The sequence below is a fragment of the Strongylocentrotus purpuratus genome, unplaced genomic scaffold (genome assembly GCF_000002235.5).
Source record: "Strongylocentrotus purpuratus isolate Spur 01 unplaced genomic scaffold, Spur_5.0 spur5_scaffold_5, whole genome shotgun sequence".
NCBI lineage: Eukaryota > Metazoa > Echinodermata > Echinoidea > Camarodonta > Strongylocentrotidae > Strongylocentrotus > Strongylocentrotus purpuratus.
Window position 1 is genome coordinate 32,386,436 of NW_022145611.1, and position 26,734 is coordinate 32,413,169.

The following is a 26,734-nucleotide window of genomic DNA, read 5'->3' on the forward strand; positions in this document are numbered from 1 at the left end:
CCAACGGAGCAAAATGTCAATTTTTCAAATTTCGAGACCAAAAAAAAAAAAAAAAAATTGTCCGCTTCCCCCCCCCCCCCCCCCCCCCCCCCCACTGATTTTTTTTGGACTCCCCCCCCCCAAAAAAAAAAGTGTCCGCGTAGATTCCAGCGTAAAATGTAAATGTAACATAGCTCTTGTCACAAATTATGCTTGTAGGCCTATGCATCAACACAAACTTGGCAAATGGTAATCTTTTTGTGCTAATTATCTTATGAAAGCACGTGCTCAGTTATAAAATACAGGGGCGAGACGAATAAGGACCGTGTTGGTGTCTTCTTTATCTTAAGATCAATTACAGTGTCACAAAGGTGATATTTTTTCAGATTAAGCCACAAAAGTTTGATATAACAAAAATGTATCTTGATGCATTGACTGAATAACGTGTGGATACACGTCGCCCATTAATGAATCATATCTGGCAACCTTACACAGCAAAACTTGGGGATCTCTTAACGCACAATTAGGAATATAGATTATTTTCAGAAAGAGGGGGAATCTTTGGTTCATAACATTAGTTTGAAGGCACAAACAGAGGAATAATTACTCCACAATTTGGGAATAGTTAGCAGCCGTGATGTATGACATATTTTGATGTTGAACTGAAACAGCCTTGTAGGTATGCAGCTTTTTGTAACTTTGTGTATGTGTTTTACTGTGTAAATGTAAAATTTGCAACATGATGATATTTAGTAAGCAGTTGAATTTGACATCTATCACCTTTCGAATTGCAAAAAGTTCAGTTACAACTGATGACACTCAAATTATTTCTAACACCTCGTACAGGTGAATATGTGATTTATATCCCATCTTTCAACATGGTTGAAAATTTGTGTAATTACTTGTTTTGTTGAAGAAAAACAAACTTAATACAATGCAAGAATAATAAATGTAATTGTAATAACATATGAAATTCTAATTTTTAATAAATGGATTATTGTCATAAAAACTGTTGTTATTTTTAGTTTCTTCATTTGGAAGCTGTTTTATGCTTACATAATATAATACAATAAATACACACAAAAAACAGACATATCACCATATCAACATCTTATAAACTTTATTCAACCTTAGAATTAACAAATATGCATGATTTCAGATATTCACCAGGTTAAGAATGGTCATAGAAATAACATCGCTATCAAAATTGATTATGAATATTCATAATTACTCAAAAGTTATCGATGTCCATATGAAATATTTATTGTGCACAGATTCGATGTCAACATGGAAAAAGAATACTTTAAAAATTATTATGTCAACAACTCTGAACTGTTAGAATATTTATGACAAAGGATAAACAGTCAAGAACATCATAATAGGTTTCTGTGAAACAAAAAAAGTGGTCAAAATTAAAAATTAAAATTCATAAATAGTATTTAAAACAAAACTTAACACATTATGAAGAAGAAAAATAACAAGGTCAGTTCATCATCTAAAACTTGAGGTAAAAACTTTACTGTATTTGATTTGATTCAATGCATTTAATTTTGATAGGACATAAACCTATTGCGTATAATTCTTGCCCGGAAGATAAAAGAAATCAAAACAATTTAAAAAGGAGTAGTAAAGATTCAAAGACTATGTGACATCATTCATGCAATCATACAATGCGACAATATTATTGTGCTAAACCACTCAATCTACTCTCACTAATAGCAAGGTTACAATTCTCTGCCAATATATAGTATTTACTAAGATTGTTTAGGTCAAAACTTAGCTTTGAAACAAACAACATTTTTCTTGTTTTTGTTTGCCTGTACATAAACACCGCATATGTTGCATATCTCGAGGTAAAAACCATATTTGTCTATTAAAAGATTTTAAAAATGAATAACCAGTCTTTAGTACACTTTTAAATAAATATAAGCTACAAATGTACTGAAAATATAGTGCCATTTATCAAATATCCTAAATTTCACTCTGCATTTTCTCTTAGTATGACTGATGCATGTTCACATATATTTTCAATCAATTCTTACAACAACAACAATCTAAACAAGAATGATTTCTTCTCTACTCAGGTTTTAGATATCTAGGGATATCTTCTATTCCCATGAAACCTTCACAAAATGTTACTGCACTAAGCCTAGGTAATTTGATCATTACAATTGCTATTCATTGAATTTAGTTTTTACACATTTCAGGTGGTGGTAAATATCTATTCTAATATCTTGTATCCTACTGACATCTAGACCTTTGAGATAGATTCACAAGTCATTAATAATACTTGAAGAATAAAACCTAATACCATCAAAAGAATCAGTGATAAACTACAAGAATCACATACTTTGGTTTAGTGTGATGAAACAACATTTCAAATTAACTGCTTTGTTCATGTCCAGGATATAAAATAAATCAATATGAAAAATAGATACCGATACATCAAATACATTATATACAAACACCTTTTCAGGAAAAACTCATAATGAAATATATTCAAGACTTGCATGGAAGTATGGTTGATTAATAATAGAATTATATCAACCTTTGATTTTGGTATAAAGACATGCCCTTTTAAACCAGAGATGGTGTAACATAGTTGAATATTTCACACACGTTTTAGTTATGTTCGTCATGTTGGAAAAGAAGACTCAAAAACGTCATGCAGCATAAATAAATACTGTATTTTAAAGTGAATAAAAGGAAATTATTGCATTATGGGTACATTTCCATGCTATTTCTGTTTCCCATGAAAAAATGAGAATTTGATGGTCCAAATAAAAGAAAAACCCATTGAATTGAACAATCAATACCATTCTAAAGTGAAATACATTAACCTATTGCACTACAAAGTGCTACTGATGATCTAAAACAACACCCAACCAAAACCCTATGATAGGGCAATATGGAAGCAATTTTGCATGCACTTAGTATTTATACATAAGATATACAGTAGTAGAACTTACAATAACAATGTCAATTCATCTGCAATATTAAAAATACAGATCAATCCAGAAAGTAATTTGCAAATAAAATAAGGCTGATATTATTTACTCTTTCCATTCCCATACTAAACAATTTTTTTACAATATTCATCTTGCAATTGAAAGCAATGTCTATAGCAACAGTTCTATAAAAAAAATATCATATTATACTCTCAATAGAAGAACTCTGTAGACAGGGCTCCACACTAACTTTTTTGCTTGGGGGTCCACACTGAAATTTGTTGGTCTATAGGCATTGAGCCCTATATATATATAAAGTGTAAAATTTTGGGGGTCCAAGCCTAGATTTCGGGCACCCATGTTTAATGCTTAGTGCAGTAAATGCAAAGTCAAAAATACCAATAAAACATATAAGAAGAATGAAATGAAGAAGAAAAAAAAAATTAAATTAGGGCAAGATCTACTAGCGATAAATTCTATGAAAACATTTCTTATAAAGTATTTTTTATCAAACAAATTTTCAATAAATACTACTTACTTTGAAATTTGAAATCAACGAAACATGTAATCTATTGAACATCGCCACATTCTTAAACTAAAAAAAGAAATTGAATTGTTATAAGCAAAGTGTTTTGATATATAATAAATTGATTTGCCTATTTTCCCCACATGCCCATCTTATGCATTTGATCATCTATTAGTTTATGAAAATTTATTTCAAAACCTTCTCTGTGCATCTAAGTTTTGATTTCTTTATTGATGTCTTCAAACACTTTTCATTAGGTGTTCAACATCCATCTGTCTGTTCTTTGAACTTTGCAGAATAAGTGTGCAGGTGATCACCAAATCTTTACCCCTGAAAGAAATTTCTTACAAGATAACACTACAAGCTAAATTTCTGATGCAATTCTGACAGAGTTTGCATATTAATAGTACTTTTATCATCTTCCTTTGACATAATGCGCATTGAAGCTCAATTCGTTGCAAGAAGTATCTCTTGGACGGATGTATGTAGAGCCTACAACATACCTTCGCTCAGCTCACTTTAAAAATAAAATAAAACACTCTAACTTCAATTTGAATGAACTACTATACATTTTAAGAAATGATGTCAAATAAACTAGTGTAAATTTCACAAAAAAGATAACATAAACTTGTAATTCCAAATCAGCGAATTCCCTCCACCTTCCGTTTTCCTGATCTTTTCACAAACAGTCTATTCTTAGGTACTTTGTTGGAATATTTCGTGGAGATGGAAGCTCACAATAATTAAAAAAATGGCATGCAAGAACGGAATGTTAAAAAAGACACCAAGAACTGCAATGATAATCAAGTGAAATGCTGCTAATACACACACGGCATGAAGATGCAAAAAAAAAAGTTGTTTCAATGGTAATAGGATATATGTACACACACTTACAAATTAAAATCAGCCACTATTCTGGATAATCTGATATCTATGAGGAGATTTTCTCAGATTTAAAAATCCACATCACAGATATTATAACCATTGTCAGAGGATTCGCTTAGAACTATGGCCATGATAGTTCTAAGCATTTTCATTATACATTTTCATAGCGCACATATCCACCATGCAAGGTGTTAAAGGTGGGCTAATAAAGCTGACACCCGTATGGCTGCCACTAGGCAATCCTGTATCATGTATACGTAGTACACATTCCAATGTTCATTATTCATTCTTATAATATTAAAGAAACATAATATGCATCATCTGTTTAAATTAACAATATCCTACTAGTTTCTCTCATTGTTTGAATTGGACTCTTGATGACAGAAATGTACCACAATCTTGATTGAATTCATACCATTATATGTTTAGAGATATGTCAGTATTGTCTTGTACAGCTGGTTTGGAGCTGAGTCATAGACTAGTTTCATCATCATCATCATCATCAGTTCCTCCTGACATACAGAGTAATCAAAGGTCTAAGCTATGTGCTGGGAGCACAGTTACATGTCTGTCTCTAAAAGACTGCAAGTGGACTTGTCATATACTCATCATGATGCACAGAGTTGTGTTTCTGTCTTTGGAAGGAAGCAGGGTTATACGTCTGTTTCTACATGTTTGTGTGTCATCAAGACTCTGTCCTGTCGTATCTCAGATAGGCTAATGATCTCAACCTCATCTTCTTCATCTGTCTCCTCATTGTTAAGAAGCTTTACCACACCATCTCCTATCAAAAGATAAACAAGAGAAAGGGTTCAGGATAGTCATCCTAAAATAACCATTAAAACAAATCAAACCGGTTAATTCAAAACCAACCCACTTCTTCCTCATTTTCTCAGTTGTCCGATTTGCGCCCTATATATAATTTTGAGCTGTAGAATTAAAAATGAGATTCATCAGGTACCAAATTCATCCTTCACATAATGGCTATATTTATCTAAACAAGAGCAGTGAAAACATACAAATTTAATGGGTTTCTATGAACAATAAATCGACCAAAACGGAAGACAACACCTAATCATGATAATAATGATTTCCTTCTTCATAATCTTAATGGACATTTGTTAGTATTTCGTCTTCTAGATAGAATTCTACATTAACATGTCCAATATTAACTACAGGCATGTCCATCTGCAGACAATAATAAAACAAATGTTGATCAAAATCATGGATAATGTTATCTTTGAAAAGAAATTAAGTATTAAAAAAAAAAAAAAAAAAAACACCAAAACTGTATAGCTCTTACCTTTTTCCTGGTACTCTTCTGACCAGTCCTTCTTCATATCATACTGCAGATAGCTGTTTCAGAAATTTGAAGAAGAAAAAAAAAGTAGGTTGAATACTTGTTGTCTTATTCAACAAAAAAGGAATGTTCAAATTTGTATTATGCAAATTAGCAACCCCAAGTACCAGTGCATTTTTTTATTAATATTTATCAGATTTCTATTGGAAGAATGATTTTAACACAATTTTCCACCAAATAGGAAATAAGTCTTCATTGTTTTTATTTCATTAATTCCTTTTCACTTAGTTTAAACAGCATGGTATTGTGATATATGCAGACCCTCCTTTTTTATCTTCAAATTTTGTTCATGTTAGCTGCCTTTCTTAAAGGGAAAGTCCACCCCCAAAATAAGTTTGTTTCGATAGAGGCAGAATAATAAGAAAATCAGGTGAGTGAAAGTTTGAGTAAATTCTGAATGAAAATAAGAAAGTTATGAATTATTGAAGTTGTGATCAATCAAATACAAATTGGCAACTCTGTGACTTATTATACGAGCTCTCCTTCATTTGCTTTGTGCATAATATTCCATAAAATCATGTTTTCTTCGTTATTGATGACGGAATATATATTTGTTCCTTGCAGGGGGAGTATAGAAACATATTTGCAATTATTATATTTAGGGTGCATGAATGGTTGAAATTTTTCTTGAGGGAAAATGAAAATTTTAGATTTTTTTAGTACTGAGCAAATGGAAGTTATGCTCGCATGATACGTCATAGAGTTGCCAATTTGTGTTTGATTGATCACAACTTCAAAAATCCTAACTTCCTTATTTTTAATCGGAATTTGCTCAAACTTTCACTGACTTGTTTCTCTCATTTTTCTACTCCTATTAAAACTAACTTAATTTCAGGGTGGACTTCCCCTTTAAATCACACATGACAGTGAGAAGTTTGACCACAAGATCATGTGACAGGTCAATCTGCAATCTATAATCAGTGTCCTGGAAGTGGTATTAAAGCAGCAAATATGTGATCTTTCAAAATACCATCTGTCAGGTTGTAATAAATGCTTGAAATGAACCCCTTGTTCAAACACGGGAACCCTTTAATTACTTTGTTAATACCAGTAATTGGGATCTGCAAGTCTTGTTCATGTAAAAACAAATTAAAGCTAATCATTAACCAATTTCATGGCCAGTGAGGAGTTTGTCTTTCCGGTTTCATTACATCTTGTAGGCAATAGATCCTTTGAAACAGAAGTCTCCACGCTATTTCATAGTCTAGTAGCAGTGAGCATAAATGAATGCCTTTATCAAGACACTGCACACTACTTTGGGAATCAAACAGAACGAGGTCGGGATACAGCATGAATTCTATATGACCCTCCAAAGTACATAAATTTGGATTTTCTCCACATATACACAAGACTTGAGGCATTCATATGTTTGAGCATGGGAATCCTTTAAAAATATCCCTGAAAGAGTAAAAAACAACGAAATCACTTTGCCTTTTACAAACAAATTTTGTTAGAGGAACAGTATCTTTTTATCAAATTACTTTTCATGTTCAAATAAATTCAATCATCCTTAGCTTCATCTCCAGTAATATAACATAATTATAAAATAATATACAGTGTATTACCAAATGCTGAAATGTATAAAGCTTATTCTACTTCATGTGGAATTTCAGTAAACCAGTATCTAGATTATGCAAGTGAATTACTACGAGGCAAATGTGACCTTAAACAGCTCATTCAATTTTATAACATCAATTAGTTGCTGGTTGTCAACTTCACATGTAAATGTATCATTGAGATTCAATATTTTACTACCAATGTTTGCATTTTAAATAGAAGTGAAAATTGCTGTTAATTGAACCAGTGCTCAGTCAAAGACCAATTTCTTGGATTTGTTCTATTTTTATCATTAACAATCCAAATTGAACTAAAGCATTACTTCTTGAATAACTCCACAGTTTATTTTGTACATAAGAGGGGAAAAATTGAACAAAGGGATTTCTGTTTAAATATATATCAACGGTGGACATTAACTACTTTCAAAGAGAAGCAAGATTGACTTTTTGAGGGTCTGTATTATAGTGTACCGGTATGTACGGGCGCCATTTTCAAGTTTTAGGATTTCAGCGGTCTGGATATTATCTTAGGCGCCCATGTATCCTGGGTGTCTGTTAGTGTCGACCCCAGTCAAGCCCTATATATGCATGTCTATTTTCTCGAAGTTTCACACTTACACAGCAAAGACGAAGCTGATTAAAGATAGTAGAGCCATAACTAGGAAAGAGAATCCTGGCCAGAAGTCTATAGTAGCCCTGTAGAGATTGTTGAAGAAGATTGAACCTGTCATCAGCATTGTAGCTTCTATTAGTGATGAACAGGCAAACATGGCACCTAGTGAAAAGATCAAGTTATAAACATGGTCAAAACACAACATGGAAACTGATAAGTGTGAAATAAACATTAAGAAGTTTCATCGTTGAACAGGATAAAGTGATAAGGGATCTGGGCAAGGTTCGATTGATGTACACTATTTTGTATCCTGTTCCTATAAACGTGTGAATTATGACCTCTCTAGGTCAAGTACCAGTACTTTATCCCTGTATTATAAAACATGTATCCAAATGTTAATTTCAAGCATCTATATATAGCCCCTATACATCGTAATATATTTACTTACCAAATTCTGTGGACTCTACAAGCCTTGTCGCTATTGAACCCTGCACTGCTCTTGTCAAACCAAACAGACAACCAATTACAGATACTGAATAAAATGAAAGAAAAGACAATGCCATTTCAAGAGATAATTCATTATCTGATTGACATTACCGAACAGATAAATAAGCAAAGATCAATGAGGAAATATTAAATCCAGAGGGGCATATTTCAAGTCAGCCATGTACACAACACAAGGGAACATTATTTTTAATATAAAATTTGAGAATAAATCATTTCTTTACATGGAAGACTTTATAGAATAATCTGATCTCCATTCCAGAATAATTATTTGCTCTGAAACCATGATTATATTGCTTTATTGTTATATATCTTGAAAGTGCCGAATAAATAAATAAATGAATAAATAAAAACATAGCAGCTCTAAGGATGATCCAACTTACCCCTGAATTTTATTTTATCACATTTACAGGGCTAGGGATTTCAAGATTTAAAGGGAAATCCAACTTTGACAGCAAATTGTCTAGAAGAAAGCAGACAAATAAGGGAAGCATACTGGTGATAATTTGAATGAAATAAAAAAATAAAAAAAATAGGAAGTTTTGAATTTTTGAAAGTTGGAAAGTGGAATGTTCCTGAAGCTACGAGGTAATAACAAATATCTTGAAGTATGTTTCAATAGGATGTTACCTGACATCATCAGGCCAGTGGACTTGGCTAAAGCCATGGTGGTGTAACCAGCGATGGTAGAAAAAATCCCCAGCTCGGCCCAAATCATGTCCTTGTCTGGTGTGCTGTGATTGGTCACTCTGGCTATGATGGGGAAGATGAGGATGAGAGCCAGACCCTTCATGAAGGTCCTGAGGGCGAGGTACACCCCTACTGTGGATGGAGCCCAGCTGAGAGGGGAGTGCTTGGTGTAGAGGATGGTCAGATCCATGTCACCTAGTGGTCATCAAACATTTATTGCATAGTGTCATCAACTGGAATTATGAAAGCTTACATGTACAATGTATAGCAAATTTCTTATTAACCTCCATGGTTCAACCTGATCTTGAATATTGGCAAACTTTATTTATCCCTGCCTCATTATCCAACTACATGAACAAGAAAATGTATAGTATAATAACGTCTTTCGGATGGTGACGTTAAAGGTCGGTCCCCAGACGTAAATAATCATAACTGATTGATACGCGTCTTTAAAAATCCAATTACACACACACACACATATATGTAGATTACTTTTGTCTTAGCACTTTTAATAAGCATCTCTTTTACTTCTCATTCTTAGCAGCTTTTATCAGTCAACTTACTTTAAATGTAGGAGGATTTTGATGTGCTTCTTCTTATCATTTTAGTTTTTCAAGCTGAACTAATGGTCAATGGAATAATCTAACTATAGGCCTATTCACATGACATTGAATACATTTACTATCTTTGAGGCATGACAACTGTATTAATTTATTAAGCAATCCCTTGACACAAGAATTAAACAAATATTTGACTATGAATGTAGGCCTACCCACCTGATTGAGCAATCACTCCTGTGATTGAGATCATCATGTTGAGTATCAAGTGTTTTCTCCTTGATCCTTTTCGCTTCAGGAAGATAACTGACATGGCTCTCTTGAAACTCTCCACAATGTAGCTGCAGCACTGAACTGCCTTGTTGGGCGGCTTGCCCACTAGTCCTGCAGAGCCATTTTGTTTCAAGTCTCTTTCATGCTTTGGTAACGATTCTTTTAATTGTATTGCAATGTAGAACAAAATTGTTAAATGTATTGTGAGGTACATGAAGAAGACTGTTACAAACCCAAAGCGTTCTGTCATTGTACCCCCAATAACAAGTCCTAGGGTGCCTCCAATATAGACCATCGCTTCTAAAAGACCTAGGCGCTTCATACGCGAGGAAGGGTCTGTAATGTCTGTTATATAGCTAACTACAGAGACAAAAAATGTCCCTAGATTACCGGTTATTCCCATAGCTACACCACTTAGTAAGAGTGTTTCGACTGGCCAATCTATGTAGAAAGAGTTGAGAATAAAGTTGATAGCTCCGACTGCTGCGCCGATGGAAGGTAAGGTCATGATGATTTTGCGACCCACCTTGTCACTGAGGGGTCCAAGTATGGTGGCCATGATGGCACCCGGTACCATGGAAGCCAGATTGAAGAAGAGGATCCAGCGTGACGAGTCGCTCTCCACTTCGTCCTCTATCTTGGCGAATGCGGTCTTGTTGCTGCACACACTGCCGTCATATGTAAGGCGACACACCTTCTGTATGATGAGGAGCTGAAGGATTGGTCCCTGGAGGAAGAAGCCAAACATAAAGAGGAAGAGGACGGGCTCCACCGTCACAGCCTTTAGCTGCCTCATCACAACGTTCGTCATGATTATTGGATGGTGGGGGAGGTTTATCACCTTGATTCCATTGCCATTTCCCCTGCTGATCTTGGTGTGCGATCACTCGGTAAGAAATCTGAAAAATACAATAGATCGATTTATAATATGGATGTAACAAGGCAACAGAAAACAAATGGAATCAGCAATGGCAAGAACACCATTATATTTCAGACCGAGAAATTGTTATTTCTTTCTGGGTTATGTTTAGCTGGAACTACATCTGGCTCTACATCTGGCTCCAGTGAATTCCTCCTATGAAGTCAAAAGATGTGATGAAACTCCTGATTATTTATAATCAGACAGGTTTTCTTGTCTAGAAATAGACAGAAAACACAAAAATATTTTTTTTTTTGCGAGTGATTTGATGAAGCCAGACGTAGTCTCAGCGGAACATATCTTTAACAAAATAGACTTATTTTCAGTCTAGTCTAGAAAGTGCATTTCAAAGGAGAACTAACACCAAAGAATAAGTGTAGGTATTTTGAAAAAAAAGATGAATTCCTGGCTTTTGATGCACAATAAATCTTACAAACATGTAGAAGAGATATATGAATGAAGATTTCTTGGCATGATGTAATGCCTTTAAGCATGACATAGGCGCGGCCATTTTCTTGAAAATGTGACGTATTAGGCAGAGTTGTACATTGGAAATTGGAAAGACTTTTTAATTCAATAACAAAACCTTACTTTTCAATGAGGGAAAATTATAGCCGAGAAGGTAAAAATTACATTTGGTGAAAATATATAATAGGGTTACAATTGTAACAGTACCAACTTATTTATGCAATTTGCATTCTGGCAATTGTAGTACAAACGATAATAGCAGGTGAATAAAATCACCACACACATCTGGGAAGTAAGCATCCATAAATTTAAATACGTTTAGTTGATAAACAACTCCGCATAGTATGTCATGCTATGAAGAAAATGGCGATGCCCATTTCTTGCTGAGAAACTGTATTTTATTCTTGCTTTCTGCCTTTCTCATACACTTTGGTATATGCATCATAATATGCATTTTCTAATATAAAAAGTGGAAATAAGACGCAAGGCAATGTCTGGCAGCGCTAATGTACTTTCAGTTTCACACAGGGCGCTACATACTTCAGTCTCTCACACAGAAGTTATGTGTGGAGTAAATTGAATGGTAATCGAAACTGATGTGTGGCAGAATGAAGCATGTATGGTGGCAGTGTGAAAGTATACACTAGCGCCATGCCCAGCATACAGTCTGGTACAGGGAATAAGTTTAAAGGTAAAGACCAGTATTGGAAACGCCCCAATTTCAAAAATTGAAATGGAAGCTCTTATTACCAATCATGTGAAAGAATATATGTTTTGACTAATACATGATGATAAAAATTATGCCGGCAAACCGCCTACTAATTGATATATTTGGTTAATTAATTTATCTATTGGCCCGTGACAGATAAACGCAGGGCTCAAATTAATGTTTTGTCCACGGGGGCTCTTCCCCCCAAAAAAGAGCCCCCGTGAGCCTTCTCACTTCTCATTATGAGTCACTTATACTACGAAATTATACAATATAATAACTTACTGATGTTAATTAACAAAATTAGAAAATGATATCTTGATCCTGATATTATTAATAAAGTGTTACTGTTAGACAGTCAGTCACAGTGTCGTTAGAATTTAGATCAATTCATTTCCCCTTTTTTCATTATCGTACAGTTAAATTCAGACCAAAGTTAAGGTTATAGACTCCGTCCAATAAAAGGCAAAGACAAATAGGGAGATGCGAGTTAGCCGCAGGTTCACTAAATCAGCTCTCAGTCTTCGCCCTGGGTCTGGTTTGAAAACAAGTCACGTCTTTTGGATGGTGACGTATAAATGTCAATCCCCAGACACAAATAATCATATCTGATTGATTACACACAAAACAACCGCTAAATCTCAAGTCGTTTGATCTAGGCAGTGACCCTAAATTCCGGCTATGCAGATCTGCATAATTTACTAATTCTAGTAGATCTACTAGATCTACTGCTACTAGTAGATCTAGTACTTAGTAGCAATAGGCCTACAATTGTACAAATGTAGCCTGCCACTGTCACTGTACAGCGTAGGCCTACAACAGCTACAGTACAGAACCATCGCAGAAACGACGGCCTTCGTCTTCGACAACTTCGATTTCCGACGATGCAAGTTTGATTTTAACTGTTAAAGAATGTCTACACCTTATGGTCATGATGATGTAGAATAATAGAAAATTTACCAAAGTTTCTTCAATGAGTCAACTTACATGTTCCCTCTGTCAGTCGATTTGAAAGTAATTCCTAATTGAACAGATCACTTTGCAGGATGGGCAAGTCACGTACCCTTGCCACAAGTACCAGTAGCATGACTACATGCACAGCGTTCACTCTGCATCGCAGCTGTACGTCCGCCCGACCGAGCGGCGCACGGGTGTACGACCCCGAGGATCTGGCGAAGGTGGAGCTAGCTAGCTCACGAACCAGCGGGCGGTGGTTGCGACGATAGCACAGACCAAGGACGTAGCGGTCGTGCACATGGACCTCTTTTGGTCTGCCTTTCTCTGCCTTTCAGGGCGGGGTACGGTATGCAGCCCCAATATTTTTTAAGGAAAACATTGCACCCCTCCCCAAGAAAAATTATATAACTTTTATCATTTGACTTGTTCCTACTTGTTAGAGATAGGCATATCCTTCAAAAAGAAAAATTAGTTGAAACTTTGTTTTATAAAAAGTTTGATTGTCAAATGTAAACTTTAATTTGATAACTTCCTTTGCTAACTTTTATTTTCTTTTCATGGGATAGGTTGCACTTGCCAGATATTTCATTTTCATATTTGCTCGTTATAGATTTCTCAGAGGAAAATTGTTCCTTTCCCGATATTTCTTCTTCTTCTTCTTCTTCTTAGTAATTTCCCACCCCCTAAAATAAGGCGACCCCAAGATAACTGGGATTTAAAAAATGGTCATCTGCTTTTTCACTAGGAAGCAGACTACAATTTGTATTTGCATCTTGTATCATTTCCCTGGAGGCTGAATATGTGAGCAAGATGTTGTCCTAATATTGGCCCCCCTAACTGTCTACGATTCTACATGGTAGCATGGGTGTAAGCACGAAATAAACAATTTTTGTTTGGTTGCCTTTCATAGTGTCCACTTCTGAGGTACCAAGATTTTGTTGTTTTTCTTTCTTTTTCTTTCATTACCACCCCTTTAACCCCCATAGTCCTTTCAGTGAGGTTCTGTGTATCTTTTTTTGCACAAAAAAATCCTTCATCTTGAATTGTTCATATTTTCCTTTAGTGCCTCTCATCACGGACTTACACCCTACCCCCTCCACTATCTCTCTCTCTCTCTCTCTCTCGCTGTATATCCACATATACCCCTACCGTTATCTCTCTCTCTCTATCTCTCTCTCTGTATATCCACATATACCCCTACCGTTATCTCTCTCTCTCTCTCTCTCTCCTTACCAATGCTCTCAGTAAAGGGATTCTAATGATAAAAACAAATCACATCCCTATTTTTGTTTTTACATAATATGCATTCATATTTTTATTTGGGTAATCAATTTAATTCTCTTAAACATACATATTATGCTTAAGAAGCATTACAATACAATTGTTATCATAAGAATTAGTTAGACAATGGAATCATACTTTTTAAACTATATAGGAATACAATAATAGATGATAATCAGTTAAAATCAAAACAGAAACAAATACATGGACATAATACATACAACAATAACGAAAACATAAATACTCAGACAACAAATAATTTCTGGTAGAAAATGGATCATTATCCGCCAAATCTTTCTACAAATAATGATCTTCCTGGCATGCATGAAAAATAATGGAATCAATTTTTAAACTCTGCTCATCATGTCTATATGTTATTGGCAGGAACATATACAATTCTTTCTGATAAAAAAAAGTATTACATAAGACTACAAATAAAAACAAATTATTATTCAGCGACATTTGGTATAAGGAACATAGATTATCTTGAAAATACAAGCTAAATTACTTTTTTTCCTACTCAAACTCTTTAAAAAAAAAACTATTTTAAAAACCTGAGATGAGATTTTGCAGACTATGATTTCAAGATAATTTTCAAATCCTTTAAAAATATAAATTTAAATGGGATATTAATATTGAGCGTAATATAATTGTGCCAGATTTGATAGTTAGTTTCAAACTATAATACACAAGTTTTCTGTCAAGAAACCAAATATTTATGGATAACAAAATGCATTGTTAAATACAATAATACTTCTACTTAGTTTTATATGAAAAGATTACTCCAATGCATTTATAAGACACCCTGTATATGTTCTTTTCTTTACTTTGTTCACTGCATGTCAGTTAAAGTACTGCTGTCACAATATTGTTACCAGAAGCCTGCTTTGTTCAATTCAAATCACAGTTAATTGTTAATTGTACAATTTATTTTTGTCTATAAAAGCTGGTATAAGCCAATGTTTACTTATATGGCCTGTTAACTTATTTTAAATACCAGTAGTTTTACCGACTACTTTAACATTCTTAATTACACATGAATAAAAACACAACAAATGGTTTTATTTCACGAGAAGCTTCACTGCAACTCCCTGATCATCTGAGCAGCAAACAAAATCATTACAACGTAGGGGGTGTTTCCATTCTGGTACTTAGAATATTACATCATTGTGAAAATCATACCAAAATCAATAATATAAGCTTTCTCAGATTTGAGCTGTCAAAATGTATAAAAAGGCGTTTGATTTAACATCATTAGAATACAAAATATTAAAAAATCATGTAACTAGAGTCAAAATTTTTGTGTAATCAAAATTATATATATATATATATGTATTTATAAAAATAGTGACCGAAGTTGAGTAACATGAATATAAAATGGGGAAACTTAAATTAAATTTAAAACTTTGAATCCTAATTCAACTTATTTGATTCATATTTTTGACAACATATAATTATCAGTATAAATATTCAAGGTGATAACTACACTGTAAGGACTGAAATAGTTTAGGCACATGTCAATGCCAACTATCATTTTGGAAATTAATTCATCAAAACATGGATTACTGACATAATTTCACTGATAAGCACTAAATCGTATGCCACTACACTTGCTTTGAGAAATATATGAAAAACAGAATTCATGGGAAATGGAATGGAAAGTTACACACAAACTGAGTCTATGTTTCATACCCTATCAAGAATTTTTTTTTTTGTACATGGAATAAATGTTTTTAATTCAATATCAATATTTTTATCTGCAGGTTTGTTTTACATTTAATCCAATTTCTTTGTAATTAATGTCAAAAATTCTTTCTTGTGTTTGTTAAAAAACAGGCACCCTTTGTCAAAAACGATGTATGCTTGACTCAATATATGCTTTCACCATCAGAACACCGTTGCATAGCTTTCAAACATTTTAAGAAAGAAAAAAGTAAATAATGACATGATTTCAAAGCTAAATGAGTTAGATACCTGAGAATAGGATATCAAAAGATATCCTTTATGAACTCCATAGCCTCAAAATGAAAATACCTCAAATAATTTTTCACCCCACAAAAATGCTGAAATGGTCTGAAAGTTTTATGAGATCAATCAATAAATATACAATCATCTGGGCTTAATATCCGAGTATAAAGATATGATGTTGTCATATAAATTACAAAGGCATCATTCAAGGGACGATTACAAAAGATACATCAAAAACGCTTCCTGCAATGATCGCATTGCAGAAATCAATGCAGCATTAATTTCATGACTCCTGAAAGAGACATAATCAAGAGGTAAATGAATTTCAATTTTCAAAACCCTTTCACCAATACATGGTTGATTTAAGAATTGTACTCGGACCATGGGCTAGTCTTAAAAGACAGGGCACATGTTTGCCTTAAATATAAATACATGAGGTTCATTGTACTCATTGTATTTTTGTTATTGGTAAAGGGGCATCATGATGCAGCATAACTCTTTGTATCTTGAATATCAAAAATATCTTTAGGATCTAAATGAAACATCAAACATCAATTCTGACTTGAAGGGGAGGAAAGAGACAAAGAGGTAAAGTTTGGTGGGCTTTTTCTTATATATTCCTACTGGAACATATGGTTCAAATTTTAGCTGAATTGTTAAAAGTCAAGTAGTACCGGTACATGTAGTTTGAGTACCACTATCACTCCATAAACATAATGCAAGAACACATCGGACACTAGAATCTTTTGTTTGAAATTAGCACCTTTCCAGCACTAGCTAGTATGAAGGTATTATCTCATGGCTCTCTCCCTCTCTCTTTCTCTCTATATACAGATGATAAGTTCAAGGCTCATTCTCATATGCCCCATAAAACCGCCAGGGCAAGATAAATTGACACAAGCATGATGCTCTTCACATTTCTGTACCTTATAACACACAGATAAGTGAGTATATGCAGAAACTTTGCCATGTGCAGTAATTTTTCTCATCCTAGCGACCATCCATTTACATGTAAACAAAATGATATCTGTTGTGGTGTACTCTGTCATATGTGAACGCACCTTCAGGCATGTCTCTTTACATGTCATCTTGAACTGAGACACTGTCACAGTTGAATTTAAACCCTCTTACACACTCCATAAATATAACAATCGAGCATCATGATGATATCATATAACTATCATACTTTGCATTATAATTTCTATGTGAATACTGACTGCATGAATTCCTGATTCTGATCATCATGAGTTGGCTGACCCATTGCATAAAACCATCATTAGTCTAGTTAAAGTTAATCCCAAATCATACACCTATTTGAAAAGATGTGTGGGAAAAAAACAATTTCATTAAGCGTGACTTAGATTTAATGCAACAGGTCCCCTCGTCATTGTTCTGTACTCTGAAATGTTTACTTCACAGTATTCATATTTTGTTTCCAATACTGTCAGAGGTTATATAATTTTGTCTCTTCTTTTTGTGCATAAAGTTTCAAAAGTACATACTGCATATAATATTCATACAACTCATTCTATTATTTGAGTGTAAAGCTTTCAAAGATTTCTTGAAAGTGAAGATTCACCCTACCAGACTATAAATCCAAATTTTGGGAATCTTTTGAATAAAAAGCTTTGCATTCATGAACATTCACATTGTAAATAGTCTGTTTGTATACATCATTGCAATTGCAATATTTCTGATATCAAACTCATATAAATAAACGTAACGTCTAAAACCAATAGTGAATACTGATAAAACAAAAAACCTGTACATTCTGCATTTTGAACCTATTGTACATGAAGTTTAAAAAAGAGGGGGAAAAAAAGATAACTTGTGCAAAACAAAGTAAGCAAATAAAAACCTAAATTTAAAAACAGAATGGTCTTTTAAGATAAAATGCTATACAGGCAGTAGAGAAATCATTCGCCATGAAGACTTGTTGTTTTCGATGTATAAGAAGTTTCTCTAGTTATGTTAGTAAATGGTTTCTTTTTCTTGTCTCTTGAATGAAAAACATTGCAAGCTTAAACGAAGCATTGTGACCTCAGTCATTATCAGCATGGTTAAAACTACAGATCATATCAAACAATTTGAAAATGTCTTGCATCTTTCTTGGAATTTAGTCGATTCCATCTGCCAAACAGAAAGTGGCGTAGCACTAGCATGACCAAAATAAAGTCTTGAATTGTTTCTGGTGGCCTTTCAAATGTATAATTGCCCACATATTTGTTAAGATAAATAAATAATCTCAAAATCCTTAACAATATGCAAGGAAAAAGTACACTGAAATACTGAGAATTTTTTATTTTCAGTGACAAAATTCAAAAATGAACTCAAAATGGCATTAAAAACATATATGAACTGAATTACATACAAGACAACACAAAATCACAAATAACAATACAATAAAATCACATTATCATGATCAAGTAACAAGTGTTGCAATGCACACTAAATGAAACAAATTGGAAATCAAAAATTCTATTGTTAGAAATTCAAATTGTGTACACAGTACAGGGTGACAAATACTGCATGTTAGTTTAATATTTAACATCAGAGTGACTTTACAAGAATAATACTTCTTTTGAGTTGGTTAAATTCTTAAATTTAAATTGTGTCATATCTCTAAAATTAACATGAATGAGTTTTCAATGATATTAGTTTAATGATAAAGTAAACCTTATATCACATATGACAAAAAACATAAAAACAAATAAAAATATATAAAAAGCAAAAAAATGAGCTGAGTTAAAAAATTTGCGCAAATATCATAATACCTAGATGTGTATTTGCATTGTTCTGTATGAATACAAGACAGCCTCAATATAGGATTTCCTATTGTAAATGCAGCAAGTTTGTAGGAAAATCTTACAAACCTATTAAACAACAGTTTTGATGGAAGGTCACTGACCTCTGTTCAGTTAAAAAAAGGTCCTCAGTGGAGATATATATATATATATATGTATATATATATATATGTATGTATGTCCTCATTGAAAGTTCAATGACCTTTCCTCAATGACTGGCAATAGGAACTTGAGCACCGGGTGAAAGATTAGGGGCAGAGTAAGAAACAGTTTCGTCACGTTGGACTGAGTTGACGCTTGCACCAAGAAGCAGCATCTGCTCACTGGCATTCATCTTGGACGGCAGCGTTTGACATTTGACCCTGCCTTCACTGGCCGAGTCAAAGCTTAACCTGACATCGAAAGGTGTATTGTCCGTGAAAGGCGTATTGTCCATGAGCGTGATGTCCATGTCTGCTAGATTGTTCAAGGTTGATAATGTCTGATGTTTGGAGAGATTTCCTTGTGAGTACCCCAAGGAGTTCATGGTATTAATCATGGAGCAGGACTTTGCATTGAGTCTCTCCAAGACAGAGCTATGCATGTCTGAGTCTATTGAGCTGTGACTCACGAGCGTGGTCAAGGACGTGTTCAAATCTTCGTGGTAGCTCTTCTCGTGGACGGAGCCAGACCCGCGACTACTGGACGTTCGACTCAAGTCATTGCTTCCCAATGAATTGTCTTCAAGAGTTGTATTGCTTTGTTTCTGCTGTTGCATCATCAAGAGTGAGCGATCATTGCATAGGGCACTCAGCAAGGGAGCAGTCACATCCTTATCTGCAATTTCTGCTCTGATTTTCCTTGTGTCGATGAGTTGATGATGGTTGTTGGATCGGCTGTGCTTCTTGTGGTATCTCCTCTCATCTTCATCATCATCCTCTGCCTGCAGAGGTGTCAATGGCAAAAGAGAGATGATTCAAGATTGAAAATTTGAAATATTTACATGCTTGACTTTGTGTTAAGAAAACAGAATAGGATTTGTAATTTAAGAACTTCCCTCAATCATGATTTCATCCTCTCTCAAATTTCCTACTCTTACTTTTTTTTTCTTAAGCTATTTCTTCCTCTACATTTTTTTATTTTAATCTTTCACTTTTTCTACTTTTCTATCCTCCATTACATTTATTTCCTCCTACCTCTTGATATCCTCCTTCTTCCCCTTTCTTTCAACGACCTTCACTCTCTCTCTCTCTTTCTTCTACATCTGCTTATCATCATCTCTAACAGGACCAAAGCATCACCCCCCCCCCTTCCTCCCAATCTCTTCCATAGAACTCTTCATTTCACATTACCTCATCATCAGATGCCCATTCTGATTCACTCAGCATAGCAGAAGCCTCGTGATGTATCATCCCTGGTTTGCCCCGCTCACTGGAGGAAGATGAATGAGTTGCATTGTGTTCTCTGTGACTGGAAGCATCAGACATGGCGGCCGAATGTCGCTTGGAGCCACTATCTGCATCAAAACAAGACATCAAAACATTTTGAGCAATAGCACCTTGTTGTTTACAACACAAGTAGTCTAATGTCTTGTTTCCTGCCACCATTATATTTCAAAAAGTCCTTTATCCAGAAGAATTGTGTGCATTCTTACATAAAAGAAAGAGGACTCACCAGAGTATAGCAGCATATCCTCTCTTGAAGTAGAAGGTTGTAGAGTTAGGTGGGATTCGAGTTGTGGGATATATGTCATTGCTGATGGAGGCATCTCAATTACTTTGTATGGGGAACACAGGTCATCATCTGAGAGTAAAAGAGAATTTGTTTTATAAAAAATGTTACCACTGAATAACAAAGATTGTATTGAAGAATGGTTGGAAAGTTCTCTGAATGTTTTATTTTCATTAAAGCAATGAAATTGACACTAGCAATATATCAAATTTGTAATAAACTTTTAAATAAACTTTATTAGGATTTCCTTTTTAAATCATAAAGTAAAGAAATCAAGATATATATGGAAATCCATTCAGTCCGCTGTCTTTCATTACCTCACTTCCAATAACCACATAGAATGTTTTTAAATCTGATATTTGAACAACAAAAACGATGTAAGATATATTGAGTGGCTCTTTTATCTTAATCTTCTTCTCCAAGTGATCCCTTCTTGACATTTCCTTGAGACCAAAGTAAAAAGGAGAGGATTCTGACCTTCACTCATTGTCTTCTCTACCGGTGACCTCTCGTCTGACACGATGCCAGAGGTCGCTACGGAGCTCACGTTGCTGATGACAGACATCCTCTGGTCCACCTTGGTGGTCGACATCTCGCTATGAGATGTGGTTGTCATGGAGCTGTCTAGATCTGACCAGGAGATATCACCACTGATGTAAGACTCACGATAGCGTTTCTTCTCTGTGGATTGGACCATACATGGAGATATGTCTGATTAGTTCTACTTAGTAATAATACTCCTAAGACTAACTGTAAAGCCCTTCTGCACTACTTATACCTACTTGCGCCCTCTATTTAGCAAACAATGCCTAATCGGTGCCTGTTGGTCCCCCCTGATCCCCTTTTTCTTATGTTAATTGAGAGCTGATTTGATGAGATAACCACCTGTCAATGACCTTGCAGGGAGGTCTAATCCCCAATGGCCAAACTAGTGCAGACAGGCTTTAAATGAAGACACACAGAAGCTGTTCAGCTGGCTCTTATTAGTGTAAATTTCAAGAACAATTGAACCAAACATTCTTTTCCAGGGAGCAGGAAGGCAGTGAAATGTTTCTGAGAAGTGGGGCAAATTGCTTCTGATTACTTAAGATTATAATATATGTTTCCTTTCCTGATATATTGGACATTTTCTTTTCCAGTGAAAGACGGAGACAATGATGATATAGAGAAGGGATAAAGAAGCTGAGGCACAACATAATGAGTTAAAGATAAACTTGAAGACAAATTAACAATGATAAAAGGTGAGAATAGGAGAAGAAGAAGAAGAAGAAAAAAAGAAGAAAAAAAAAAGAAGAAGAAGAAGAAGAAGAGGAAAAGGAAGAGGAAGAAGAAGAAGATGATGTATATGCTTACCTGATGCACTTTCTCTGATACGTGCTCTATCTACCAATGTTTGTGTTTGCATCTGGAATGCATGGGTTAGCTTACACAGCCTCAAAAGATGTTTGGACCTAGTGTGTAAGTGTACAAGTAAAATCAGTAATAACTCACATAGAAATGTACTTCACAACATGGAAAGTTGTAAATTATATCAAACATAATCCTTTAAAAAAAATTGTTATTCTGGTTTATTAGAAATGACACCTAAACATTTTTAATTACCTGGTAGACATTAAATACTTTGGATATTCTTTAAAGAAAAATGTAAATAATCATTTTTTTTAATGTATATACAGGAGGATGTAAATTCAATTAGAAGTACATCCAATATTCACTTGATTCTAAATTCAATCTTTTTTAAATAGATTTTTAGAATTGTACTTATTCATTTATTCAACTCTCAAGGGTAAAACTAAGGTTGGGTGATGGAATGAAAAGGATAGACTTACTTTGCTTCAGTGCATGTATAGTATGTGATCTTTCGTCCATCTGACACTCCCTCCACGAGAAGCTCAAACTTCTTTTTCTGTGATAATGAAAAACAAAGATGAATTTGAAATTGAGTTCAGCTCAAGGTAAACTGCCATGCAACATTATCCAAAAGAATATAATGAGATTAAACAGACACACAGTGAGCTGGCCTGGTAGTGAGAGTGCAAGAGATGAAGAGATACATTTACAATGAATGCCTTTGCACCCAGACTATACTGTGATACATATTTATTCCTATACAGTAGGCTTTCGGGTGCACCATGTGAGAGAGAGGGAGGATTGAGGAACTCTCGGTAAACTTATTCTTCTTGAAAAAGGACAAGCCTGTCTTCATGGGATCGTACAAAGTTGAGCACATGCATGTGTATACTGTTTAGTATATTCACAGTAAATGTGGTGTGGAATTAATACGAATAGGATATGAGTGAAATAACCATATTTTCTTTTCAAATTGTTAAGATGAATTAATAGATGTTTCTGATTATTACTGTCCTGCTTTGTTTAATTTACCTGGAATATCAGCCTCTTGATATCAACCCACGGGTACTCACACAGAAGGTACTTTCCATCAGAGGAATCCTAAAGAAAACAAATCAAAATCAAGTAGTACCTTTAACTTGTGAAAAACATTCAAATTATGCTTTGATTCCATGTGATCTCACACATGAATGATTTTCAAACCACAATCGCACATTTCATGAGAACTGCTAATTCCATAACACCTTACCACCAATTAACACCCTGACAAAAACGATGTGGTTTGTAATTTCAAAGGGTGCAGAATGTGGATAAACATGCTTATTTTTCCTTAACAATGGATATGGTGTTAATTGCTCAAAAATAAATAGACCTTATCCACAAAAAAAGCTAAACTTAGATTAATTGCTGCCGGTCTATGATCTTAAGCATGCAGGAAGCCAAGATCATTTTCTGCTACATTAAGAAAATGATCGTTTAAAAAAAAGGCACATCTACTGAAATACATTCAAAGGAGGAAGTATTTCATACATATTTGTTCTTGGTCTGCAATTGGTAATAACAGAAGACAATCCCACCAAAAAGATTTGCTGTTTTATTTTATGTGTAGTGTTTAGAAAATAAATATTTCAACCACTTCATTTTTGGTTTAATAATAGCAATTATGTAAAATAAATATCCCTCTAATTCATTACATCAAATAAATAACAATTTCTTTCTTATTTCTTACAATTATTAATTTAAAACATTGCATGAAAATATGAGTTTATAGTTTACATAGAGTTGAGTTGATCAAAGGTACATAGGTCATTAAATGTATTTAATTGAATTTTTATCACCTGGCCCAGGCTAGACAATGGAAAATATTTCTAAAACTTTCAAACAAAATATAAAAAACTATAAAATATAATTTAGTGAGTGATTGAGTCCATAACAAAAAATACTCTTAGACACTTTATTTGTTAATCAATAATATTTTTTCAACTCACTGGCTTATAATAGTTTTTGTTTTTTCAACTCTTGTACTACAATTAGATCTCATTAATTACCTCATATAAATGGATGCCTTTTGTACACACACCAAGCCATATCGATGGAGTTTGTTCTGTCTTGGTCTGAAAGAAAGAAGTGAAATCAAAGAATTGTTGAAGAATTGCACATTGTCATGATGCAGGAAATTAAGCTTCATAGTACATCTAATAGACATCATGAATTCATTATCAAAGGGCATGAAATCAAACAAAAGAAATCATGAAAAAATTGCAACAATTCAAATTGAGTATATCAAAAGGCTCATGATCATTCAAATCCCCATGAAATAATGGGTATCACTTCCCTCATAAACAGGAACTTCAAAATATTTTAATTTATATACATTCATATGATACAAATCACACATTCCACCACTCAAGTTATTTTAGGTAAAACAAATAGTACATAACGGTAACCCCATGAAGACTGTATTCCTTAAGCCAGCAGCAATTTCTGTATGTAATAAATCCTGCTTTACTGGATAGATATGGATAGAAAGAGAGAGAGAGAGAGAGAGAGAGAGAGGGGGAGGGGGGAGGGGGAGAGAGAAAGAGAGAGAGGGGAGGGAGAGAGAGAAAAAGAGAGGGGAAGAGAAAGAGAGAGAGAGAGGAGGGAGAGAAAAAGAGAGAGAGAGGTGGAGGGAGAGGGGGAGGGAGAGAAACAGGAAGTTAGAGAGAGAGAGGGGAAGAGAGAGAGAGAGAGGGGGGAGAGAGGGGAGAGAGGGGGGGGGGGAAACCAGAGGAAAAGAAAGAGGAGAGACAGACAGAGAGAGAGAGAGGGAGGGGAAGGTGATTGGGAGATTAAAAATATTTGTATGCACTACTCTACAATAAGGTGACCAGACCACAATTATTTTAATCAATATATACAACACAACTTCCTATAACACAATTAAAACCTTCCAGCAGTGGGGATATGAATTCTTATGACATGAAAAGACAACCTTGATCAAAAGAGCAGACTAAAATTCCCTCAAAGTTTGTGGTTTTGCTTCATTAGCGCTAATTTCTATTCTTTACTTCCTATCCTTATTTCTATCTAAAGTGATGAAAGACTTGATTGCAAAGTTCAAATGATATATGGATAGAAACCATAGAAGCAAATCATCACATTATCAAGTCTTTTACAAAAAAAAGAAAATCAGGGTCAATAATGAGACGGATATTGATGAAAAAGCTTTGATTAAAAATCTTGCTAGACAGGAACAGTCTACTGACTTCCATCAATCACAATACTTTTCCAAAGCATAAGTCGCTGACAAAATTATTAAACAAATTATTGGCTCCTGAGCAGAACAGGTATTTTTTAATGAAAAATAGAGAGAGAGAAGAGAAAAATATGCATGAGGGTCATGAGCAATATATCTATGGAAAAAAGAAAAAAAGCTCTAGAAAACTTAAAGAGCTCTGATGTGATGAAAACAAAACACCAAGAATAGGTCCAAAATATCACAAGGACATTCTGATTAATTATAGCAGAAATGAAATAAGCTCCTATAAAAAAACACAATGGAAAGAAGAAATATCAACTAAGCAGGGAGATCTTATTCTACACTTAACTGATGTAGGATGAACATACTTTGCAAGGTAAAACATATAAGAGGATTTGAATGTTAGCTAAGCCATTAAGTCACGCATAGAATTAAATGCACAATTGCCTCAGGTAAATGCTGACAACTCATCAAAATTAAAATGCATTATCATTTGAACAGATTAATTCAAATCTGTTTTACACCATATCAATTTCTTATTTCCTCATGTTAACTCAAACTTCTTGGAAATCATACCCCCTATCTCTAATCTTAGAAAATCCTTCACAATGTGCTCAGCTGTATGGTCTCCTTGCAGTTTTCTTTATTTTTCTCCATCCCTTTCCTAAATCTTGCAATACTCCTGGAGTTGCACAAATTCCTGGAGCTTTCTCGAAATGAAACCCAAGGTCATCCATGTTAAAGGTTGCCATGTCCTCAAGGAATTGGAGAACTGAAATTATTTAAACTTTGGGTGTTTTTTTTTTTTTTACAGTCTTCTGAAGACTCTGTTGAGAAAGTGATCGCTTAAAACCCAAGGTCATTTCTATCTGCCATCTCCCAAACGGACCATAATTGGGACAGAAATAAGTTGATGTTCAGTTTTTTCTTTTCTTCAAAGTTGCAGTGGATTCTTTATAAAATAATGGAGTGTTCAATGTGAGCAGAAATAATGTGACCATTATTACGTTTGCCCCAACATCAACAAAGATTAATAGTCACATGTCTCCCTTTCTGTCTGACTTCTCTCTTATATTTCTTGACACAATTATACTATAAATGGGTATAAATTGCTACTACCTTACATCTAAATGAATGTTGAAAGGCAACAAACAATCAGCAATTGGTTTTCCACTAAAGATCCATTTCACAAATTCTTTAGCCTGTGAAAGCTGGATAGATTACGTTCAAAATGTTTTTTGTCAGTTTTAATTTAATTTAACTCTTTACTCCTGACCCGACATAGACTCCGGACATGGATTTTAAAATAAAAGTATGAGAAGTATCACATCCATTTCAGTATAAATCGGTATATATCATCAACCGGAGCACTTCAAACAGTATTCCCACTGAACGATGCAGCTTTAATAATCAATCTTGGCATGTGAAATAAGACT

The 26,734-nt window shown here is 34.3% G+C and overlaps 2 protein-coding genes across 3 annotated transcripts in view; both read right to left on the minus strand.

The window, feature by feature from the left end:
* Positions 1 to 1,074: 1,074 nt before the first annotated feature.
* LOC581639 (proton-coupled folate transporter) lies at positions 1,075 to 13,236 on the minus strand. Of its 2 annotated transcripts, none has more exons than XM_781626.5 (7): positions 12,975 to 13,236; positions 9,838 to 10,790; positions 9,002 to 9,256; positions 8,316 to 8,399; positions 7,873 to 8,029; positions 5,642 to 5,694; positions 1,075 to 5,122 (listed from the first exon to the last, which is right to left on the minus strand). In XM_781626.5, exons 2-7 carry the CDS (start codon positions 10,700 to 10,702, stop codon positions 4,992 to 4,994), a joined length of 1,545 nt encoding a protein of 514 aa, XP_786719.2. In that variant the 5' UTR covers positions 10,703 to 10,790; positions 12,975 to 13,236; the 3' UTR covers positions 1,075 to 4,991. The 2 variants fall into 2 exon arrangements, with proteins under 2 accessions (XP_786719.2, XP_011669998.2); XM_011671696.2 differs by having other exon boundaries at positions 12,948 to 13,236.
* A 991-nt stretch (positions 13,237 to 14,227) lies between these two features.
* The window catches only part of LOC592633 (FERM domain-containing protein 1), a 45,350-nt gene continuing 32,843 nt past the window's right edge, over positions 14,228 to 26,734 (minus strand). The window contains exons 8-15 of the mRNA XM_011671697.2: positions 24,106 to 24,171; positions 23,090 to 23,158; positions 22,537 to 22,613; positions 22,061 to 22,158; positions 21,185 to 21,388; positions 20,651 to 20,779; positions 20,329 to 20,492; positions 14,228 to 19,919 (exon numbers count right to left, since the gene is read on the minus strand). Of these exons, the coding sequence (XP_011669999.2) occupies positions 19,206 to 19,919; positions 20,329 to 20,492; positions 20,651 to 20,779; positions 21,185 to 21,388; positions 22,061 to 22,158; positions 22,537 to 22,613; positions 23,090 to 23,158; positions 24,106 to 24,171 (1,521 nt within the window). The 3' untranslated portion in view covers positions 14,228 to 19,205. The remainder of the gene's footprint in view (positions 19,920 to 20,328; positions 20,493 to 20,650; positions 20,780 to 21,184; positions 21,389 to 22,060; positions 22,159 to 22,536; positions 22,614 to 23,089; positions 23,159 to 24,105; positions 24,172 to 26,734) is intronic.